The sequence below is a fragment of the Anabrus simplex genome, chromosome 7, assembly GCF_040414725.1.
Source record: "Anabrus simplex isolate iqAnaSimp1 chromosome 7, ASM4041472v1, whole genome shotgun sequence".
Lineage (NCBI taxonomy): Eukaryota > Metazoa > Arthropoda > Insecta > Orthoptera > Tettigoniidae > Anabrus > Anabrus simplex.
In genome coordinates, this window is record NC_090271.1 from 158,153,841 (window position 1) to 158,175,106 (window position 21,266).

Here is a 21,266-nt window from a genome sequence, read left to right on the forward strand (position 1 = left end):
AGAAACATACTTGCTTTAAAATATTCCGGACTATAACACAACTTCTTTCTCCTCTTATGAACATGGTAGGCCTACTACAAGGTAAATATACTCGAACGGGATTGTTGAAATGGTAGTCCGAGATATTTTTTGAAGCCAATATTATCTGACAGCTTGAGAGAAAGGGGTGTGAGTTTGCTATGTATATGCCGCGCCGCTATTCTTTGAATCCGGCATTTAGAGATTTAAAAAGGCGTTAGTGCAAAACTGATAACTAGATTTGAAAGAGGAAGAATTTGGGAGTTTTAAGGTTAAAGTTGAAAATTCAAATTCTTAGTCAAAAAATCGCAGCTTTTCAGTCTTTAACCTCACCACAGAGCAGCTCGTGTGAGGCGGGAAACATCATCAGGAACAGTGGAAGCGTGTACTCTTTTCTGATGAGGTCACCATAAGCTTGAACCTATACAACAGGAACTTTAGGATCGAGCCCTTCATCTTGGAGTGGTGGCGGATACGGGGGTCCTAACCGGCTTACTGGCGGACTTGAGGGAAATAAAACACCTCTCGCGGACCAAGCACACTACCCCCTGCGGTTGGGGGACACGCATGTAGAATACACCCGTGGTATCCCCTGCCTGTCGTAAGAGGCGACTGAAAGGGGTCCAAGGGACTCTCAACTTGGGAGTGTGGGTTGGCGACCACGGGACCCTTAGCTGAGTCCTGGTATTGCTTCCACTTACTTGTGCCGGGCTCCTCAGTTTCATCTATCCTGTCCGATCTCCCTTGGTCAACTCTTGTTCTTTTCCGACCCCGACGGTATTAGAGCATTCGAGGCCTAGGCAGTCTTTCATTTTCACGCCCTTCGTTGCACTTGCCTTTCTTCGTCCGTTACTTCATTTTTCGAAGTGACGGATCCCTTCTTTCTTCTTCTTTCTTCTCTCTTTCTACCCCGTGTGGGTGGGGGACGCAGAAGGAAAATACACTCACAGTATCCCCTGCCTGTCGTGAGAGGCGACTAAAAGGGGCGACCAAGGGATGATTGTCTTAGAACCATGAAACTACTTTTGATTAGTACCATCACGCGGGGAACACCATGGGTCGCCTTTACTTGCGAGTAGTGCCACTATATTTGGTACACAGTAGGTTTGTGATTAGTAGCAGCAGTAGGTGTGGACTGTGGGTTCCAGTACCCGTGAGTCGTACCCACGTGAGCAACACCACGGGTCTGGGCGTAGCCTGTGAGTTGAACCACTATATGCGCGACACCGTGGGTCTGCGTTACCTGTGATTGGTACCCACCATGTGAGGTACACCACGGAATACCGGCGCCCGTGATTAGTACACCTAGGTGAGGAACCTCATCGGTTTGCGTTGGCTGTGAATTTCGCCATTGTGTGAGAAACACCATAGGACTGCGTTACCTGTACGAGGTACAATACTTGTGAGTAGTACCATAATGTTTGGAACACCGTGAGTTTACGCAACCTTTGATTAGTACCGCAACTTGTGAAATACCATGGTTCTACTTTACTCGCGACATGTACCATTATGAGGGGCCGTTGACCTGGATTTTGGACCCTTTTAGAAAACAAGCATCATCATCATCATCAGGATTATACTTTAGAATAGTCCCTTGGTCGATAACGCTGTTTCTTTCTGGTAGTTTTTAGGGTAGGATCCACTGATTGTTTTGGGTTCATGTCCATCTACTCATTCTTCATGTCATCTTTTTTTTTCTTTTGGTCAATGGATAATTTAAAACTTTGTTTTGTCATTTCATTTCGTACCATCAGGGGCCGATGACCTAGATGTTAGGCCCCTTAAAACGACAAGCATCATCATCATCATCATCATCATCATCATCATCATCATCATCTTGGAGCGCCATCAGCTGCAAGGGGGTTCAGTCATGTTTAGGGGTGAGATCATGTTTGATAGACGTGCACATCTAAGTCTTATCCAGGATAACATCATTGGTCTGATATACAGTGACAACATCCCTCATCCTCCGACCTCTAGTTAAAGGATATGCTGCCACTGTGGTCAGTCAGTTCCCTGCAACGCGCGGCATACAGCGAATGGTATGGCCGGTATATTATGCGAGCACGAACTGTGTTGAACATTCATAGTATAAACTGAAAAGAGCAATAATTATTCTGTTAGCATTCAGCAACTGAATGAAGGTCCTATCAGAGAGTGGGATAGTCTTACCCCTTATCTACACCCCCCCCCCCAACAAAAAATTGAATCCTTGGTGCTGAACATGTCTCGTGTATAAAAATGCCTCAGGACCTGAGGTAACTATACAGGGTACTGATCTGCCATATAATGAACACTAATTGTTCAAAATCCTATATTATGAACTTCGTGCTTTTGCTGTGTTTCTGTTGCTATTGCATAGCAGACAGCATGTTGTTTCTCTTTGTACACTATAGCAAACTGAAATGTGCACTAAACCAGAATATGCAGAACATTCTTGAGTATTGTAAAATATAATTACAATAATAATTAGATTATATGCATTTATATAAATATTTTAAATTGTTATTTACGTTAATTATTAGGAATTTCTTCAGAAATGATGAGGACGCTAATTTTCACGAATGCATAAAATATTTTATTCTCCTGTGACACAATATTCTCCACTAGTATCAATATTCAGCCGGCCCCGTGGTGTAGGGGTAGCGTGCTTGCCTCTTACCTGGAGGCCCCGGGTTCGATTCCCGGGCAGGTCAGGAATTTTTACCTGGACCTGAGGGCTGGTTCGAGGTTCACTCAGCCTACGTGATTACAATTGAGGAGCTATCTGCCGGTGAGATAGCGACCCTGGTCTAGAAAACCTAGAATAACGGCCGAGAGGATTCGTCGTGCTGACCACACGACACCTCGTAATCTGCAGGACTTTGGGCTGAGCAGCGGTCGCTTGGTAGGCCAAGGCCCTTCAAGGGCTGTAGTGCCATGAGGTTTGGGTAGTAGCAATATTCACATACTTATTTTTATAAAATATAAGCGATTAAGGGAATCTGTTGCTTGATATCAATAATAATAATAATAATAATAATAATAATAATAATAATAATAATAATAATAATAATAATAATAATAATAATAACGCTGGTTGACCAAGAGATACAGAATAGACGAATTGAAACATTTGAAGACATTAATAATAATAATAATAATAATAATAATAATAATAATAATAATAATAATAATAATAATATTGATCTTATGTTTTACTAATTTTACGGTTTCCGGAGACGTCGTCGAGACATCCAGCATGGATGTAAACCTACCACCACAAGACTGGCGTATTAAAACACTTATAAATGCCACAGGTCTGAGCCAGGATCGAACTCAGCATCTTGGGTTCCGAGAACTAGCGCTTTACTCTCTGAACCACTCATATTGGCATTTGTACGTGAAATCTATCCGACAACTTGTGTTAATGTAATGTCCGTATAGGTGGGTGTAAATGTAATTACGTCGAATTGGATAGGAAGGGGTTGTAACCAATGAGTTATTTTCTCGAAACTGAATGAAAAAAAAGAACGATAAGATATTTAAAGGGTTATCTAAGGATGTAATTTGAACTATTGTGTAAACGTTGATTAAGGGTGTGCTCTCATCTATCTGAGACTTTTTGTTTCTGGGCCACTTTGAAGTAAAGAGTGGTGATAATTAAAGGAGGTCTTTTGTTTTTAAAATGCCTTACATCGTGTTGTTCAAAGTTGAGAACTCACCCAGGACTGCGAAGGACCCCTATGAAGTTCTTCACAAGTAGGGCCTTCATCCTATTGAGCTGAGGAGGTTGGATTAGCCTCTCCTTCTTCATTGCTGCAGGTTCTACCTGGAATATACACAACATGTCTTACTACTTGCTCTAGTGAATAGCACAATTTTAGAAGTCAAGAGTTATCATGGAACATTAATCGTTAAGAATTTTTGAGGTATCTTAATGCTTGACGTTACACTAACACATTCAGAGCTCAGCACACCAAAGCCCGAAAACAAATAAAAGAAACGGCAGCAGTTGCGAATTACGAGGCAACAAGTGGTGCAAGCAACGTGTACAAGCTGGAGTCTCAGCGGTGCAAACAGTCACAGGATATAGCTTTCCGGATGTTCGTCAACAGAAAATAAGGCAGTTTTTGACATAAGAAGCCAACATTAACAACTGATGCAAAGGATACTTTGAAGTGCTTTTGAATGAAGACTTTTCCCATCAAGAATCAGAAGATACTGACCCCACGGAAGGACCAGTTCAGCAAGTAACTAAAAAATGGTGGAAGAAGCGGTGTCGATGATAAAACAGCGACGTGCGGTTGGCTTTAATGATATCCCAGTGAAATTGTGCAGAAAGTGTGGCGAATATGGATATTTGTGGCTGCAGTGATTGGTCAAAATGCTACTATAGAGCGTTCCAACCTTAAATTGCAGTACAGCGGTAATGGGATAATTCCGTCTCTTTCCTTCTCGCATGTTTTGCGGGTAGCGCTGTCCTACTCTTATGCAGCGGGTTTGCCAAATATCCGTAAATCAGAATGTTATCGTTTAAAATGGGTAAATATCGTGTTATGTACAGAATTTCAAGGCGCATTCGATGTCAATCACAAAAAAAATTTAAAAAAATAATTTAGTGTGAAAATGGTAATATAATGGAAAGTTTCGCCAAATGCAAAATCTTCATTGCATAGAACTTATCATGTCATAACTCCTACTTTATATCCATTACTTTCATAATTTTTTCACTACTGGTAAAGAAACATTTCAGCTCGATATAGATAAGTTTATTTTTAAATTTAAATGATAACAACATGCAGTATATGCGTTTATTTTCAGTCATGTTCAGGGAATTTTATGTACAGGCACGAAAAAGTCAGTCGCTGGCCAGCGTCTTTCCTATTGAATTTGCATGGGGGCTCAAAGCGAGGCAAATGGTCTTCATATATGGAAGTTATTTTCAAAACAATCCCGAAGTTCTTATCTTGCTTAGTTCTTAATTTGTGATAGGAAGAATATCTCCTTGAATTTTGGTTTCGCGCGTGACTCGGTTGGCTGGCTGGCTGCCTGCCTGGCTGGCTAAGTACCGGTAGTGATCTCCCAAACATGCGCTTTTAACATTTCCAGACAGTCGCATGCAGTGCAGTGCTCATTTCGTCAGTAGTATGTATAATAGTGATTAAATACATATCAGTGACGTATGTACAATTCTTGAGGGCAAGTGTATTTCGTTTGTGTGGTTCGTGAGTTCGTGCTCGTGCGTGGTGATCTATTTTCGAAGAAAAAGTGCAGAAGGATCATGGCGTGGTTAAAGCAAAGCAAACGGTCGACGGATATGGAAGTAATTATTAAATCATACCTCAAGTCCTTATCCCGTTAACTCTTAATTTATGACAGGGAGAACGTCTCGTTTGTTTACGTTTCACGAGTAACTCGGCTGGCTGAGCTTTTAAATATACTGACAGCCGTGTGCAGTGGTGTTCATTTAATCAGTATTATAAGATTGATTAAATAAAGATCAGTGATATATATATATATATAATATAATATTTAATGGCGTGTGGCCTCCGAAGAGGACGAGTGCAGGTCTTTCGAGTTGACGCCGCATAGGCGACCTGCGCGTCTATAAGAATCGGGCCCTACCTGTGATGAATTATAATGCTGAAGACGGCACACACCCCAGCCCCCGAGCCATTGGAATCAACCAATGAAGGTTAAAATCCCCGACCCGGCCGGGAATCGAATCCGGGGCCCTCTGGACCAAATGCCAGTACGCTAACCATTTAGCCATGGAGCCGGACAAGATCAGTGATAAATCTATAGTTCTTGAGGACAAGTGGATTGTGTTTGTTGTGTTTGTGTAGTGTGTGTAGTTGTCAGTTCGTGCTCGTGCGGGGGGTTCTTAGTTCGAAGAAAAAGTGCAGAAGGATGTACAATGGATCGTCAAATTAAAAAGAAACGTTCCGTAGGTAAACTCAGGGGAAAAGAACGCAATATTTTAATGAGTGTCCTGGATTATTTTTAAAGTCTATGAATATGAGCAGCTCAGTCAGTGAAACTACTTAAGCTACAGGTTGTTCCGAAAGAACAATCTATGCTATAAGGAAGGAACACACACATGGTCCTTTGCGAACTCCCGCAAAAAAAAGCAAAAAAAAAAACAGAAGGATGGCAGAAAAAGGAAAATTAAATATGATGAAATTGTGCGAAGTGGAGTGCGTCGAGTGGTTCACTCCCTTTTATTTGCTAACATACCACCGACATTGGACGTGATTTTGAGTCGGGTAAATGGAAAAGATTCTTTGCCACGATTTTCCAAAACTACGTTGTATCGCTTCTTACATGATATAGGCTTCCGTTATTTAAGACGGGGTAACAAAGCAGCTTTCATTGAAACTGATGAAATTATTAATTGGAGGCACAGATATCTCAGGGAGATAAAACGTTTGAGGGCACAAAATAAAGCTATAATTTACACAGGTGGGTAAATATTGGACAGACAGTGACAAAAGAATGGAAGGATACGACAGTGAAAATTGCACGGCAGGACGGCACTGAAGCCGAGGACCGTGATTCGCCATAGTCCACGCGGGAAATGAACATGGTTTTGTTCCAAATGCTGAACTAACATTTTTATGCCATAAAAACATAAGACAACTGGGCAAATTACGTGAAGGAAGTAAAGAAAAATGAAGAGAGATTTGTGGAAAGCAGATGGATTACAGGACGATGTCGACGATGAAAATTTTTTAAACCGGGCGAGTTGGCCGTGCGCGTAGAGGCGCGCGGCTGTGAGCTTGCATCCGGGAGATAGTAGGTTCGAATCCCACTATCGGCAGCCCTGAAGATGGTTTTCCGTGGTTTCCCATTTTCACACCAGGCAAATGCTGGGGCTGTACCTTAATTAAGGCCACGGCCGCTTCCTTCCAACTCCTAGGCCTTTCCTATCCCATCGTCGCCATAAGAGCTATCTGTGTCGGTGCGACGTAAAGCCCCTAGCAAAAAAAAAAAGTTTTTAATACGACTTTCTTCATCGTCCGGATCATCCTCAAGGTCATCTCCCGAACCCGGTTCATCCAAAGCGGGAAGATAAGGCCTTGCAGAAATGATAGAAGGTGTACGTCCAATGTCTGAGAGCAACGCCAATGATTAAGGTGTGTTGTATTTATTTTACCATCCTACAAATATTAATTTATGAATGAATGAACTTAAAATTACAAAATTACAAACGAAAAAATGTGGAATTGTGACGTCCTGTTTGAGTCACACTCGAGCGTGATCTTCAAGAGTCGATTTCGCAACAGCGCGCTCCATCTACGCTGTACTGCAATTTAAGGTTGGAACGCTCTATAGTTGGCGACTCCCTTCCTTCTTAGCTCCGTGAAAATTTCATGGTACCAATTTTCAAGAATAAGGGTGATTCCAGAGAATGTGGGAACTATCGAGGAATTAAATTAATGTCTCAAACGCTGAAGATCTGGGACCGTATATTGGCAAACTGGATACAAAAACTAGTAAAAATTCACGGTGACCAGTGTGGAGTTATTCGAGGAAGGTCAACTGCCGATGCGATCCAGGCAGTTTGAATCATAACGAAAAATGACAGGGAAGTTACAAAGATTTTCATGCAGTGTTTGTTGATCTATAAAAAGCACATGACTGAGTTTCCAGATAATTATTTAGGAACGCCTTCTGAAGCCAAAATGAGCTGAAGTGGCTGGTAAATGCAGTGTAAAAGACCTACGTAATGCCACTCAACAAGGCCAAGAGCGCAGCTGAGTAGCCGAATAGTTCCCTGTGAAGGTTGGCGTAAACCTGGGTTCATTGCTTAGTACACTTATTTAATTGGTCATACATGGCCTGACCAAACATATCATGCATGAGCTACCATGGAACATTTTGTATGCGGACGACCTAGTCTTCATTGGTGAAACAAGAGAACGGGTAGAAGAGGTTCTTGAGATGGAGGCTATCACTTGAGAGCCACGGACTGAGAGTGAGTAGGACGAAGTCAGAGTATATGCACATCAATTTTTCCAATCCACAACACATCGGCCCACAACGTGCAGTTTTCCTGGCTGATGGTCCCGTAAAGTTAGTAGATTAATTCAGGCACCTCGGATTTATTTTCAACAGCAAAGTAACAGCGGATGCTGATGTTCATCGGTTCAATATCGGTTGGCTAAAGTGGTGATCAGTGACCGTGATGTGTGGTAAACAAATGTTTGAGAAAATCAAAGGCATTGTTTCTAGCGCTGTGCTCAGACCAGCAGTGACATACAGGGCAAAGATATGGACCGGGAAGGTCAAACATTATCAGACACTGCACGTTGAAGAAATGAGAACGCTTTGTAGGTCAATGTGTTTGACACGGAAGTGATAACATTTGTGGCTCGATAGAAGTCTCTGCGATAACAGATAAAGGGACGAAGAACTGTTGGAATGGTTTGAACACATTTAATGCAGAGTTGAAAGTCACCTTGTTCATTAGAACCCTAAGTATCGAAGAATCACCTGCAAGAAGAAGACCAAAAGTCAAAAGGCATACGGAGAAGATCCGGCGGAACTCTTCTGTGAAACAGAAACATATATCTTGATTTAAATGAACATAAACGCTATACATAATCTCCTATAAAAGATACTTATATTAGAAGATAAGCATTGCACTAACGTAAGAGTGCTTATTCTTACTATTATCATGGACCTTAAGAGAACTGTTCCTGGATGGTTTAGACATGTGCTGGACTTAGTGACCTGTTTTTATTTCTTTCAGTCCATTTCAGTCCAGTTCGACGGAAGTCTCTGCGATAACAGATAAAGGGACCAAGAACATTTGGAATGGTTTGAACACATTTAATGCAGAGTTGAAAATTACGTTGTTGATACGACCCTTAGTATCGAAGAACCACCTGCAAAAGGCATGTGGAGAAGGACTGGCGGAACTCTTCTGAGAAACATAATTGGCTAATGTTGATTTGTTTTTTTGTATTTCTTGTATTCGGTACTTTTCGCAATCATAGTTAAGTTACTTTATCGGGAGAACACTTCACGTTTTAATGAAATGATCTGAGATGTCTGTGACCACAGTGCTGTGGCACCGCTGTACAACATTGCCCTTTCACACGTCTTTTGACCTCAACCATGTTATCTATACTGATACTGGTCAAATAAGTTTGTGTACTAAGTGCACCACTTGGAACTGTTCCCATTTTCAAAAATTGCTGATGTCTTATATGTGATAAGCTTGGGACTGTATTAAATTATTTATTGATTTTGCGATCACATGCCACGATACCAATTCAGTTACGGGAATATAACCTACAGGGAAATGGCTTTTGTTTTCTAAAATTTTGTGTTCATTGATTGAATTTCTAACTACAAGCGTGAAAAGTTCCGAATACGTCGCTGGACGATTATGGACACTACAATAAAGTTAGCCTCTGAGCTTTCGTGATAAGTTTTCAAGAAATTAAGTAGAAACAAATGATGGTTAGCTCTCATAGTGAATGAATCTATTCATCAGCTCCTTAAACCTAAACCTGTGTGTACTGTACCTGAATGCGATCTAATTCTATGTCTTGTAGAGGAGAAGGTAGTTCCTCGGGCTCCGCACCGACCGCTTCTCCCTGTGAAAAACATAAGAAATATTCAGAACATTTGTACAAAAGCACTGTCAGGCATTTCAATAGGGATTTGCGGTCAAGGTATTATTTAAAATAAATTGAAAGTAAATGAAAATGGAAAATGATACTAGTTCTAGCCTGTATTCATTACTGGGCTCCGGATGCAAAGTCTGTGCCACACGGTGAGGTCAGGGAAGGAAGACTCCGGCATTCAAAAGAGAATATTCTCGAGCCCTTCAGACTAGGCTTCCTATACTCGGAACACGTAGCCTAGAGGCAAGACCGACTCAGATACTCAGACCGTAACGTGAAAACAAAAACAAAGAAACAAAAAGCAAACAAACACGGCAGTCGAAGGGCCTAAGGAGCCAGACTGCTGCTATTGGTTAAAACGAAATTATCATATACATATTATAGGCCTACCAATTGCGGTGATTTACCGTGATAAATGTATAATCATAGGGAAAATCACTGTTGCACGCATGAAAACGCTTTGCCAACAACTAACTTCCCAGCACATACAATCAACCAGTATCACATATTCTGCTAGAATATATTGACAGCCCACAGTAAAACAGAACAACAAGCTGATCATTTGTTCTTCACTTCACTATTGTTGCAAACTCGTACTCATATGGAAAGTGGTTCTTTTAGCCTTTTAATCCAAACATATGTGCGTCTACCTTGTATATAACGTCATTTTAAACCTCAGTTTGGATCAGGATTTTCACCATGCGGGAATTTTATCAAATGAAGAAATAAATGCCCTCGAGGTTGAAGATGATGTCACTGACAGTGAAGATAACCGTGGTCTGAATTGCGGTACAAACAGACTGTGAAGTTCTGAATCATTGTGTCCATGAAGACGCATATATGTTTGGATTAAAAGGCTAAAAAAAGCACTTTCCGTATGAGTAATATGTTGGCATGGCAGAATACCTGACGCTAAGATGTGTCTCTGGCACCCATATCTACAATTAGAATTCCAGAAAAAATATCACATAGGCTCTTCTATCCCTCTTCCAGTAAATCCCTCAGTACCGGTAGATGAATAGTTATGTAGACCTAGATTTCGCCTTCTGGATACAAGATCGAGGGTTCATGTTCGGCAGAGGCCGTCGGATTTGTAAAGAGGGGTCTCGAGATTCCAAGTCGTACGATGCTGGCATGTAAAATATAGCTTATGATGCATTCTATGCTTGCCCAACAATATGAAATAAAAATTACCTGAGTGACTCGCTATGTAGCTGTATACTTGCATTCGGGAGATAGAGTGCGAACCCCACCATAGACAGCTTAGAAGATTTTCCATAGTCTCCCATTTTCACCCTAGCAAATCCCGGCTTTGTACTTTAAACAAGATAATTGTCACAGTCTCTCTAAAAATATTCCATCACAGCTTTTCCACAAACTTATATTTGTTGGTGCAAAGTTACACGAATAATAATAATAATAATAATAATAATAATAATAATAATAATAATAATAATAATAATAATAATCCTGCAACAGCTGCAAGTTTCCCAAGGACACAGAGTACATGAACAGCAATAATAGATAGAGATAGATGCACGAGATAGTATGAGGTTAAGAGTAGGCAAAAGAGTATTCTGGAGCGTGAGACATTTGGTCGGGGATACAACTGGGAGTAGGACCAGTACCTAGCCCAGGTGGCGTCACCAATATGTTGCACAGGGGCCTTGTGGGCGATGGGAAGCTTGGAAGGGGTGGACAAGGAAGCGGCTGTGGCCTTTAAGTTAGGTACCATCCCGGCATTTGCCAGGAGAAGAAGTGGGGAACTACGGTAAAACCACTTCGAGGATGGCTGAGGTGGAAATTAAACCCCCTCTACTTAGTTGACCTCCCGAGGCTGAGTGAACTTCGTTCCAGTCCTCGTGCAACGTTGCAAATTTCGTGGCAGAGCTGGGAATCGAACCCTGGCCCCCGGGGCTGGCAGCTAATCCCACTAATCATTACATCACAGAGGCGCATATTATTATTATTATTATTATTATTATTATTATTATTATTATTATTATTATTATTATTATTATTATTATTATTATTATTATTTCTTCAGGTTATGCCAGTTATTTCTGGGGGCAGTGATGTAACTAGGGTATTACTTCGTGTTTAAGATAGGATGCTCTTCCTAATGCCACATGGCTTTTGAGATGGACAGAGATGGGAATCCAGCAGCTAAGCCACTGAGATAATCGTGCCCGATTGTTATATATTGTCTAGGTTCGCCTCTGCCTGCGAGGAACGCACAAATTACTGTAGAACGAAACTGTTTGGTCCAAGTTTGGAGGAGCTCGTCCCGTGCCAAACTGTGATGACCACGTGCAACACGTGGAAAGAGTTACATAACACCGGTCGTCTGGAGGTTTCCCTTTCACGTTCTTAACAGTTGGAGGATGCCGTGAAGTCGGCGACCTTTCACTATTACGTGCCGGCCTGCGACCTACTGGTACATTCCTATGACGGCATGGACCACTGCAATTGAACCAATAGGAAAATTTCCATTACTAGTGGCGCGGGTTGTAGCTGTAGCTCTCCATAATAATAATAATAATAATAATAATAGAAAGGATAATTGCGAAACATAAATACATTGTGAATAATCTCTTCTTTGGAAATTAAATATCACAAATTACTTACGTAGATTCGTGGTGACCGAGAAAGCCATAAGCATCTGAAGACCTGATTTATTATCCACTTAAAACTATAGTTCGAAAGTATATCTATTGAAATTCAGTTACAAACTTGGAGACATGGCATAATATCCATGAAAAAATGAAAATGAAAACCTACAACCTGCTTTCCAGTCATTGGCCGGGTCAGGGATGGAATGAATGAAATAGATATAGGCTATTAGTACGATGGGGTCGCCACTTTCAAGGTGATATTAATGACTGATAAATGCTATGAAATGATAATAGAGAGTGTTGCCAGAATGAAATATGACAGGGAAAAGCGGAGTACCCGGAGAAAAACATGTCCCGCCTCCGCTTTGTCCAGCACAAATCTCACATGGAGGGACCGAGATTTGAACCACGGTATCCAGCGGTGAGAGGCCGACGCGCTGCCGTCTGAGCCACGGAGGCTCGCCATATTTTCCATATACGAGGAAAATATTTAGCGACCGATGTATATCTAATTCTCCACAGTGCTAGGATTTACACGGCCAACAGAATAATTATACATCCGTTTAAATCAGTTTTAGCATCTTGTTCTTCTTCGTGTAGTAGGCCTAACACATTCGAGATTTTCTTACAACCTAATTCCATTCAATCACCCTGGAGACGTACAAAGCCTTACCGAGCAGCCGTGCCTCGCAGTTACAGTACATTTTTACTTGGTATGCGTTCTTTGCTTCCAAATCCCCACCTCTTTTCTGGCCTCGTTTCCTTTTATATGTAACGTGCTGCTGGTGGTGCATCGTAATGACGAATTATTTTAAAAATAAAAATAGTGAACATCAAATATAGATCACGAATGACAAACATCTTTCTGATCAATTACGACCGATTTTGAAACACTGTTACGAAGATGGTCTGAAGATAATTGTGTTGGTTTAAGTGTTCTATGTATTATTGGTTTCTTTCTTGTACTTATTTGAACTAAATTTACACTTTTGGGGCTCTATGTCTTAAAAAATCATATTTTATTCCATACTGTGACGAATTTAACTTCTTTCCACACTCAAAAATATACGCAACAGCCACGGAAAGTAATCTTTACGTTACATATGAGATGTTTACCGGACTTTCGAAATGAGCTACTTACTTTAGTGGTTGCTGTTTCACACTGTGGTGAATTTAATTATTTTAAGTTAAATTAATGTAATTATAAATAATTTTGATTCGTCATGACGCACATCGTCCATGTTTAATTCATGCATTGACATTTTCTTGTTCGTGTCCTGCTATGAAAGATGAGACGTGTACACGGGGTTATATTGTAATAAAACATAAATAATAACGTTATTTGAAGCAGCGAACTGTCCACTAAACTACCAGTGTCGTAAACATGGTCTGGTCCTGAATTAATGAAGGTAATACAAAATATGATATACTATGATATATGCGATATTTACCTTTTCGAAACAGATTAACCTATACACTAGTCAGTGTGGTGATGACAGTAATTACGCGAGCTGGGAATGCAGACACCCATTCTTGTGTAGATGTATACGGAACTCAGGTGGAGAAACAATTTGACAAGGTTAAGTTTGGTGTTTCTTGATCTCTCTGACTGTCCGTGTTTACGTTAATGTGAAGCAGAGTTCGACCAATCAGAAACGATTTGTAATAAAAATGCGTAAAGTGTCATTTCCCGTATTTAGGGTACGGGAAGAAGGCAATTACGTCACAGTATGAAATAAATCAAACTTTACACTTCAATAGTTACTTTCCCTATGCTTTTATTTAAAAAGCATCTCTGACCGGTTCGTTTATCAACAGCTTTTCTGACTGGTTCAAATTTCTTTTCGAGTATTCATTTCTCCCTCCATGTTTATCATTTGTTCACGTGCTGCTGTATCGATGCTTTTGGTCACGGCCACCTCGATCATGCATAATTTGGGTGGCGACGTGCCACAATCTCTCTATACAGAGTGTCCCAGGAGGAATGGCCAATGTTCAGCGATATGACAGAAATGATCATTTGAAGCGAAAAACTTCATGTGGACATATGCTCTATTCCGAATTGTTTCCGGGATAGAACACATTTAACGTACGTTTGTTTTTAGGCTAGTGGCACGCACGTATTCTAGCCAACCTACCTCGTTTTTTCACCCTCTTTGCTCGGGATGTCTTTCTGCCATTAAACTAGCCCGTTCATGGTGTGTTGTGAGTGATGTAGTGCGAGGGATTGAGAGTGTATTAGAAAGAAGCATCGGTTAACTGTGTTTGTACACACGCTGGCTAAAATGCCACACATCTATACTAATGAAGAATATGCAGATATGGTGTGTGTTTACGGCTTCTGCGATGGTAGTACTCCTGCTGTCCGATACATCCAATTCCTGATCGGAGAGTGTTTACCTGAGTCTTCAGCACACTGCGTGAAACAAGTGTTCTTCCAAGTTCCCATTTTTCTTCTGGACGTGTAGTTCAACAACTTGTGCAGAAACAGCAACACACTATTGAAATGGTGCAGCGTAGTTCTACTACCAGCACGCATCAATGTCCCACGAACACGTGTATGGCGAACATTACACGCGGAAAACTTGTACCCATTTCAAAACGTTACAGAGGTTGGGTGGGTAAGACACATACGTGCGCTCCACTGGGCCAAAAACAAACGTACATTAAATGTGCTCTATATCGGAATCCATTCGGAATAAGGCATATGTCCACATCAAGTTTTTTGCTTAAAATGATTGTTCCTGTCATATCCCTGAATATTGACCATTCCTCCTGGGACACCCTGTATATTCTGTCTCTCATTCACAGCTAAATTGAAAGAACGAGGATGTTTCAACAGCTGAAATTCGCACCGGATGTGTACTGTTGTCTTCCCTTTACAAGAAAAAAACGAAGGCCGATCAAGTATAAACGGGATTCTTGTTCCTGAACATCAACAGTTGGTATGACTGGCCCCGCGCTTCTTCTATGCTCAGGCGGGACCGTTAGGAGTGGGGAGAGCGTGCTGTTAGATATTTCCCGCAGTTTCGTCAGTAACGCTCACGATATCGGAGCAACAGGTGCACCGCTCCTCTGCGCAACGCATAATTATACAATTTCTTGCTCGGGAAGAAGTGACAGTGACGGAAATTTGCCAGAGATTGACTGCACAGTTCGGTGATTAAACATTGTCAAGGACGCGTGTGTGTAAGGAGTGTCGGAGGAAAGGGGAGGTAGCGCCAGTGAAAGTCAAGACTCGACTGTCAGCTGGCAAGGTTCGTGCAACCGGTTGTTTTTTCGATCAGCGAGGCATTTTGCTGATTGAATTTTTGCATGAGCGACGCACAATCAATGCTGCTTACTACTGCGAGCTGTTGAACAAGGCGAGGGTTGCATATCGCCTCAAAAGACGAGACCAACTGATTCGACAATGCGCGGCACCATACTGCAGCTCTGTCTCCAAATTACAAGAAATGCACTGGGCTACACTTGATCATCCTCCTTACAGCCCTGACTTATCCATTTGTTCGGATCACTTAAAGAAGCTCTAGGAGGGCAACGATTTGAAGATGACGAGAGTGTGGAAGATTGGCTGGTGACACGACCCTGTTCTTTTTACGATGAGTGCATCAAAAAGCTGCCCATACGCTGGGCCAAATGCATTTCCAAAGTAGGAAACTACTGTATGTGGAAAAATAAATTTGAATTGCCTTGTGTTTTTCAATAAAAGAATTTAAATGAAAAGTGAAATCACGTCTATATTTGATCCCCTCTCGTACAATGAAAATCTCACAACCACGTATTTCGCATTTAAAAAAATTACGCGTTGAAGCTACGCTGTAGGCGGTTACCAATGATCACAGAATAACATAAAGATGGCGACTTGTATTGCAATGCATTCGCTGGCTGCGGCAAAGATATATGCCCGTGTTATCAAAAGTGTCTGTGCCAGCCAACAAGCGTAGAATAAGATACGATAGAGCACCTCACCAACGTGCAACGTGCAATTGAAGCCAACGGACATGCGTGACCGTCATATTGTTTGGGCTACAACATTATAGACCCTTTTGTCTGTTATTGATCAAGTTATGACACTTGAAAGAAAATACAAGGATTCCGTATAATTATGTGACTTCATTGAGAGATGTTGAAAGGGATTCCAACAAAAATGACGGCATGGACTTAGGAAATAAATCAGAACTCTACATATAAATGGGGAGAGCTGCAGAAGGTTTGAATCACTTCTAACGACTTCAAATGTTAGTGGCAGAAGAATTTTATTATCTACATTGTTCTCGACCCCTGTTAGGTTAATTTTTAATTACTCTACTCTATAGCCCAAAATTAAGATTTTACCAAAAACGGTTGTAAATGCTGTAGAGCCCCAACTATAGTGAATGGCCCTTAAAGCGCTCAATGGAGAGCTAGGAAACAATTGCATTGAGATTTCACAAAACCAAATCCAAAAAATATTGTGCAATACTTAATTGCTTTTCTCATCCAAATGAAAATTCAATTTCTTTTCCGAAAGTAGCAGGACTAATTAACATCATCAACCAACAGGTTCTGAGCATGTTTCAAGGTGACAAAATAACGTCCATCAGAACTGATTCCACAGAATGAAGCAGCGCATTTAGATTTCTTAACTCTCTTCATCTTTCAGGCATGCCACCTCACAAGATAGACATGAAATTAATAATGTTATTTGCTTTACGTCCAACTAACTACTTTTACGGTTTTCGGAGACGCTTAGGTGTCGGAATTTAGTCCCGCAGGAGTTCTGTTACGTGCCAGTAAATCTACCGACGCGAACTGACGTATTTGAGCACCTTCAAATACCACCGGACTGAGCCAGGATCGAACCTGCCAAGTTGGGACCAGAAGTCCAACGCCTCAACCATCTGAGCCACTCAGCCCGGTAGACATAACATTTAGATGCTTTTTAATATTATTCACAATTATTTTGTTTTAGCTACTTGTTTAACGCCGCGCTAATACGTCGAAGATTTTCGTTGCCTAGGATTGGGAAGGTAGCAGCCGTGGCCTTAATTAAGGTACAGCTCCAGCATTTGCCTGACGTGAAAATTGGAAACCACGGAAAACCATCTTCAGGGTTGCCGGCCCACTATCTTCCAAATGCAAGTTCAGAGCTGCGCTACCCTAACCGCACGGCTAACTCGCTCGGCCTCTTCACAATCTAAACGCTAATGCTTGTTGTTTATGATACAATATTTAATTTAAAAGAAATATTTTCGCCATGGTATAAAATATTGCACGCAGCAGCCGCTAAAGTGATAAGTTTTTCTTACTAGTTTCGAAAACATCGTCGTAAACATCTCACTCGTAAGGTAAAACATTTTCCGTTGCTGTTGCGTAAATAATTATACCGTACTTAGTAAAATGATCATCCGTCGCTGAGTCAGAATGATGTTTCACTTCTTCGGTTTCCTTTCCGGCACACAAGGGCGCAAAATCACATTTTTCTCCAAGGCTGTGCTATTCCAAAGCTCACAACCAAAACAGACATGGTTCCAACCCATTAAATTCATTTCAGATTTTAGAAATTGAAAGTTACGTCCATGAGATTAAGATTACGTGTACAAGTGAAACCAGAACATGGTTTGTTAGCTGATCGCTCGTTATGCTCATCAATGCGACATGGAATTCCACCAGCCATGGCCAAATTTCTTGACTGGCGAATCGAGAGATTTCATCATTACTGTATTTATTAGCAAGTTCAGTATGTATGGCTCGTAAGCACTTTTACTGAGTATAAGCAGGTAGAACTTCCAAATAAATTAGATCCAGAGCAAGTAAACGTTCTACAACATACGATCAGATAGTGTATGAATGCAGTTTAGTTCCTATTCCCCTTAAACCTCTACAAAATACGAACAGAGACCTTATAAGAATAATCTTATTCCCACACTCCATCAGAGCTCTACACAAGAAAAGACGAGCAGAGGCGGGACGGCTCACAGAGCTCGTAATTGTTCTGAGCGGTCCCTTCCTTTGTTGCTTTTATAAACATATAGGCTACAGTGCCTGACAGGAGCACCCAGAAGGGGAGGAAGAAACGAAGTGAAACCTCACGTGTTGGGAGGGTATGTGATATTATTTCAGTGATTACAAAATCTATTCTTTACAAAGAATCTGACAGTGCGAGCCCACGTATTAGTATGACCTTGCACCTCCTCTGGTCTGGATGCTTGCACTAAATCGGTTGGGAGGGGTGTCATAAAGCCATTGTATCCTCTCCAAAACTGTTGTAACTGCTTCTGGACAGTGGCACTGAGACGGAGTTGACGTTCATCTGGTCCCACACATGTTCTACCGGTGACGGATCTGTGGATCTTCCTGGCCACTGGAGTACCTCAGAATCACGCATGCTGTTCATAGAGACACGCACTGTGTGTGGTCGAGCATTGTCCTGTTGAAAAATGGCACCACGTTACTGCCACGTGTGGGCGTAGACGTTCGTGATGCACCGTTGTGCCGTCAGTTCCCTCAGTCACTACCAGCCGTGACCTGAAGTCACATTCGATGGCTGCGCACACCCATGACGCCAGGAGTAACACCGCTGTGACTCTCCAAAACATTAGAAGACTCTCGTCAGGTCGCCGCCATACTCGTAGACGATGGTCATCCGCGGTAATAAAGAACCGTGATTCGTCGCTGAAGACAATGCGACACCATTCATCAACAGTCCAAGCTTTCTGATTACGGCACCACTCCAAACGTGTTGTGGTGTTAACGGCAGCCTATGCATGGGACGGTCCGGCTGCTGATAGTCTCTGACCAATGGTGCGGGATGATACACAATGTTGCAGGGAGTCCACTACTTGTTATCGGATGGCAAGCACAGATGTGAAGGGGTTACCTTATACTTGGTGCACAATATTGCGTTCCTCCCTTGTTGTGGTCCTACGTGGTCGACCGGAACTTTCACAACGAGTACGTCTGCCCTCACGTTCTCATGACGTGCAACATAGAGCCACTGTCACATTCGAATGCCCCCACAAATTTGGATATCGCATGATTCGACCAGCCGGCCAAATGGAGACCCACAATGAGGTTCCTTTCTGACTGACGGGTGTTGATAACGCTGTTTCAACACGAGTACGCGTCATCTCAGCATCCTTAGATGATCACTTATCATCTGACGCTGTTCACGTCCCTTATATACCCTACCAGGCCTGCTAACAACACTAAACATGAACAATGTTAATGCACTCTAGTCGTTGTTCTACTGGTAACAGAGAATTTCAACTCTAATCATTATATACCCGTGTGTACATGTACGAAGTTACATTGACATCCGAGCATTTCTTCTGGGTCCTTCACTCTTTTAGTGAGGCAGTGTATTTAAATATATTGTGAACCAATGACCTACTCACCTGTTGTCGGGACTGCCGAATGCTCAGTTTCAAGAACACCTCCTCCAAGGACGAACACTTGTAGAAGTCGAGTAGAGACTGGGGAGAACTTTCTGCCAACAGCCGGCCCTGCCGCATTAGTCCAATCTTAACATAAAGAGAAGTTGAGTTCAAAATTTGTTTCTAAATAATGTATCGTAAATACTATTTTGATTACATTTTTGTTATACGGAATTAGAATAAAATTTCCTTCACGCGGATTGTCCTTGCTTGACCACGTTGCGACACTATCTGCGTAGCATGTACGACTTACAATGAAAGGTTTTGGATTGACTTCCTTGATCATACGAGTTTTCATGAAGGAGTTATTTACTGAGAAAAATCGAATAAAAGTCATACTTATTTACATGTAATTTGTTTAAGAGGGTCTAATGCAGCTCTGTGAAATTTCAGAACAAAATTTGAATGCTGTCATATTGTTTAGAGCATTTAAATCTGTACTGTACATTGATCATCTCGGTGAATCGATTGAATTAGCGCACTGATTGTGGAGGCCATTTGTTTTATACATTCTCTCACCAATTAGTTTTTTCAAATAAAATGTACCTTTCCTCGGGAATCATTTACTACAGTAAATTAACATTTTCATTGAATATACTTTATGTAGTTTAGAACATTTTGAATCATTTCAAATATCGAGGAAATGTTTACTTTCTCCTATAAAATAGTTTTTATGTTAAAATTTGATGAAAATATTAAATGTTAATTGAAAACATTAATGATAAATTAAGGTAGTCTAAAAGTGAATTGACCGAGCTTGATAGCTGCAGTCGCTTAAGTGCGGCCAGTATCCAGTATTCGGGAGATAGTAGGTTCGAACCCCACTGTCGGCAGCCCTGAAAATGGTTTTCCGTGTTTTCCCATTTTCACACCAGGCAAATGCTGGGGCTGTACCTTAAGGCCACGGCCGCTTCCTTCCCACTCCTAGCCCTTTCCTGTCCCATCGTCGCCATAAGACCTATCTGTGTCGGTGCGACGTAAAGCAACTAGCAAAAAAAAGTGAATTGATTTTAAATGTTAAAGAAACCTATAAAACTGTAAATACAAAAGCCCAGGATATACATATCATGTGTGTGCCCGTATATTTCACCTTGCAGCCGTAACTAATCACCGCATACCATGGGTGTTTGTGTGTGGCAGTAGCCTCGAGTTTTCCATCGTGCACTATGGTGGTTGCGTATCGGTAGCTTTGGTGGTGTGGTAGATGTGGTGGTTAAAACTGACCGACTATATTAAAAATAAACGCGTGTATCCGTACATTTCACCTTAGAGCCACAAATACTCCCCGCAGACCACTGGTGTTTGTGTGTGGTGGTAGCAGCCTCGAGCCTCCCATCGCGTGCTATGGTGACTGCGTCTCGGTTGCCATGGTGGTGTGGGAGACGTCGGGGTTGAAACTGGCCGACTATATATAAAAATAGACGCGTGTGTCCGTATAATTTACTTTGGAGTCACAAATATCCACCGCAGACCACTGGGGTTTGAGTGTGGTAGTAGCCTCGAGATTCCCATCGTGCACTGCGGTGGTTGTATCTAGGTAGCTGGGGGTTGAAAGTGGCCAACTGCATATAAAATAGACGTGTGTGTTCGTATAT

At 41.6% G+C, this 21,266-nt stretch overlaps 1 protein-coding gene across 1 annotated transcript in view; it reads right to left on the reverse strand.

Annotated features, from left to right (window-relative positions):
* The window catches only part of LOC136877393 (ABC transporter G family member 23), a 209,231-nt gene that overhangs the window by 49,214 nt on the left and 138,751 nt on the right, over nucleotides 1-21,266 (reverse strand). The window contains exons 7-9 of the mRNA XM_067151397.2: nucleotides 19,633-19,758; nucleotides 9,537-9,608; nucleotides 3,723-3,829 (exon numbers count right to left, since the gene is read on the reverse strand). Of these exons, the coding sequence (XP_067007498.2) occupies nucleotides 3,723-3,829; nucleotides 9,537-9,608; nucleotides 19,633-19,758 (305 nt within the window). The remainder of the gene's footprint in view (nucleotides 1-3,722; nucleotides 3,830-9,536; nucleotides 9,609-19,632; nucleotides 19,759-21,266) is intronic.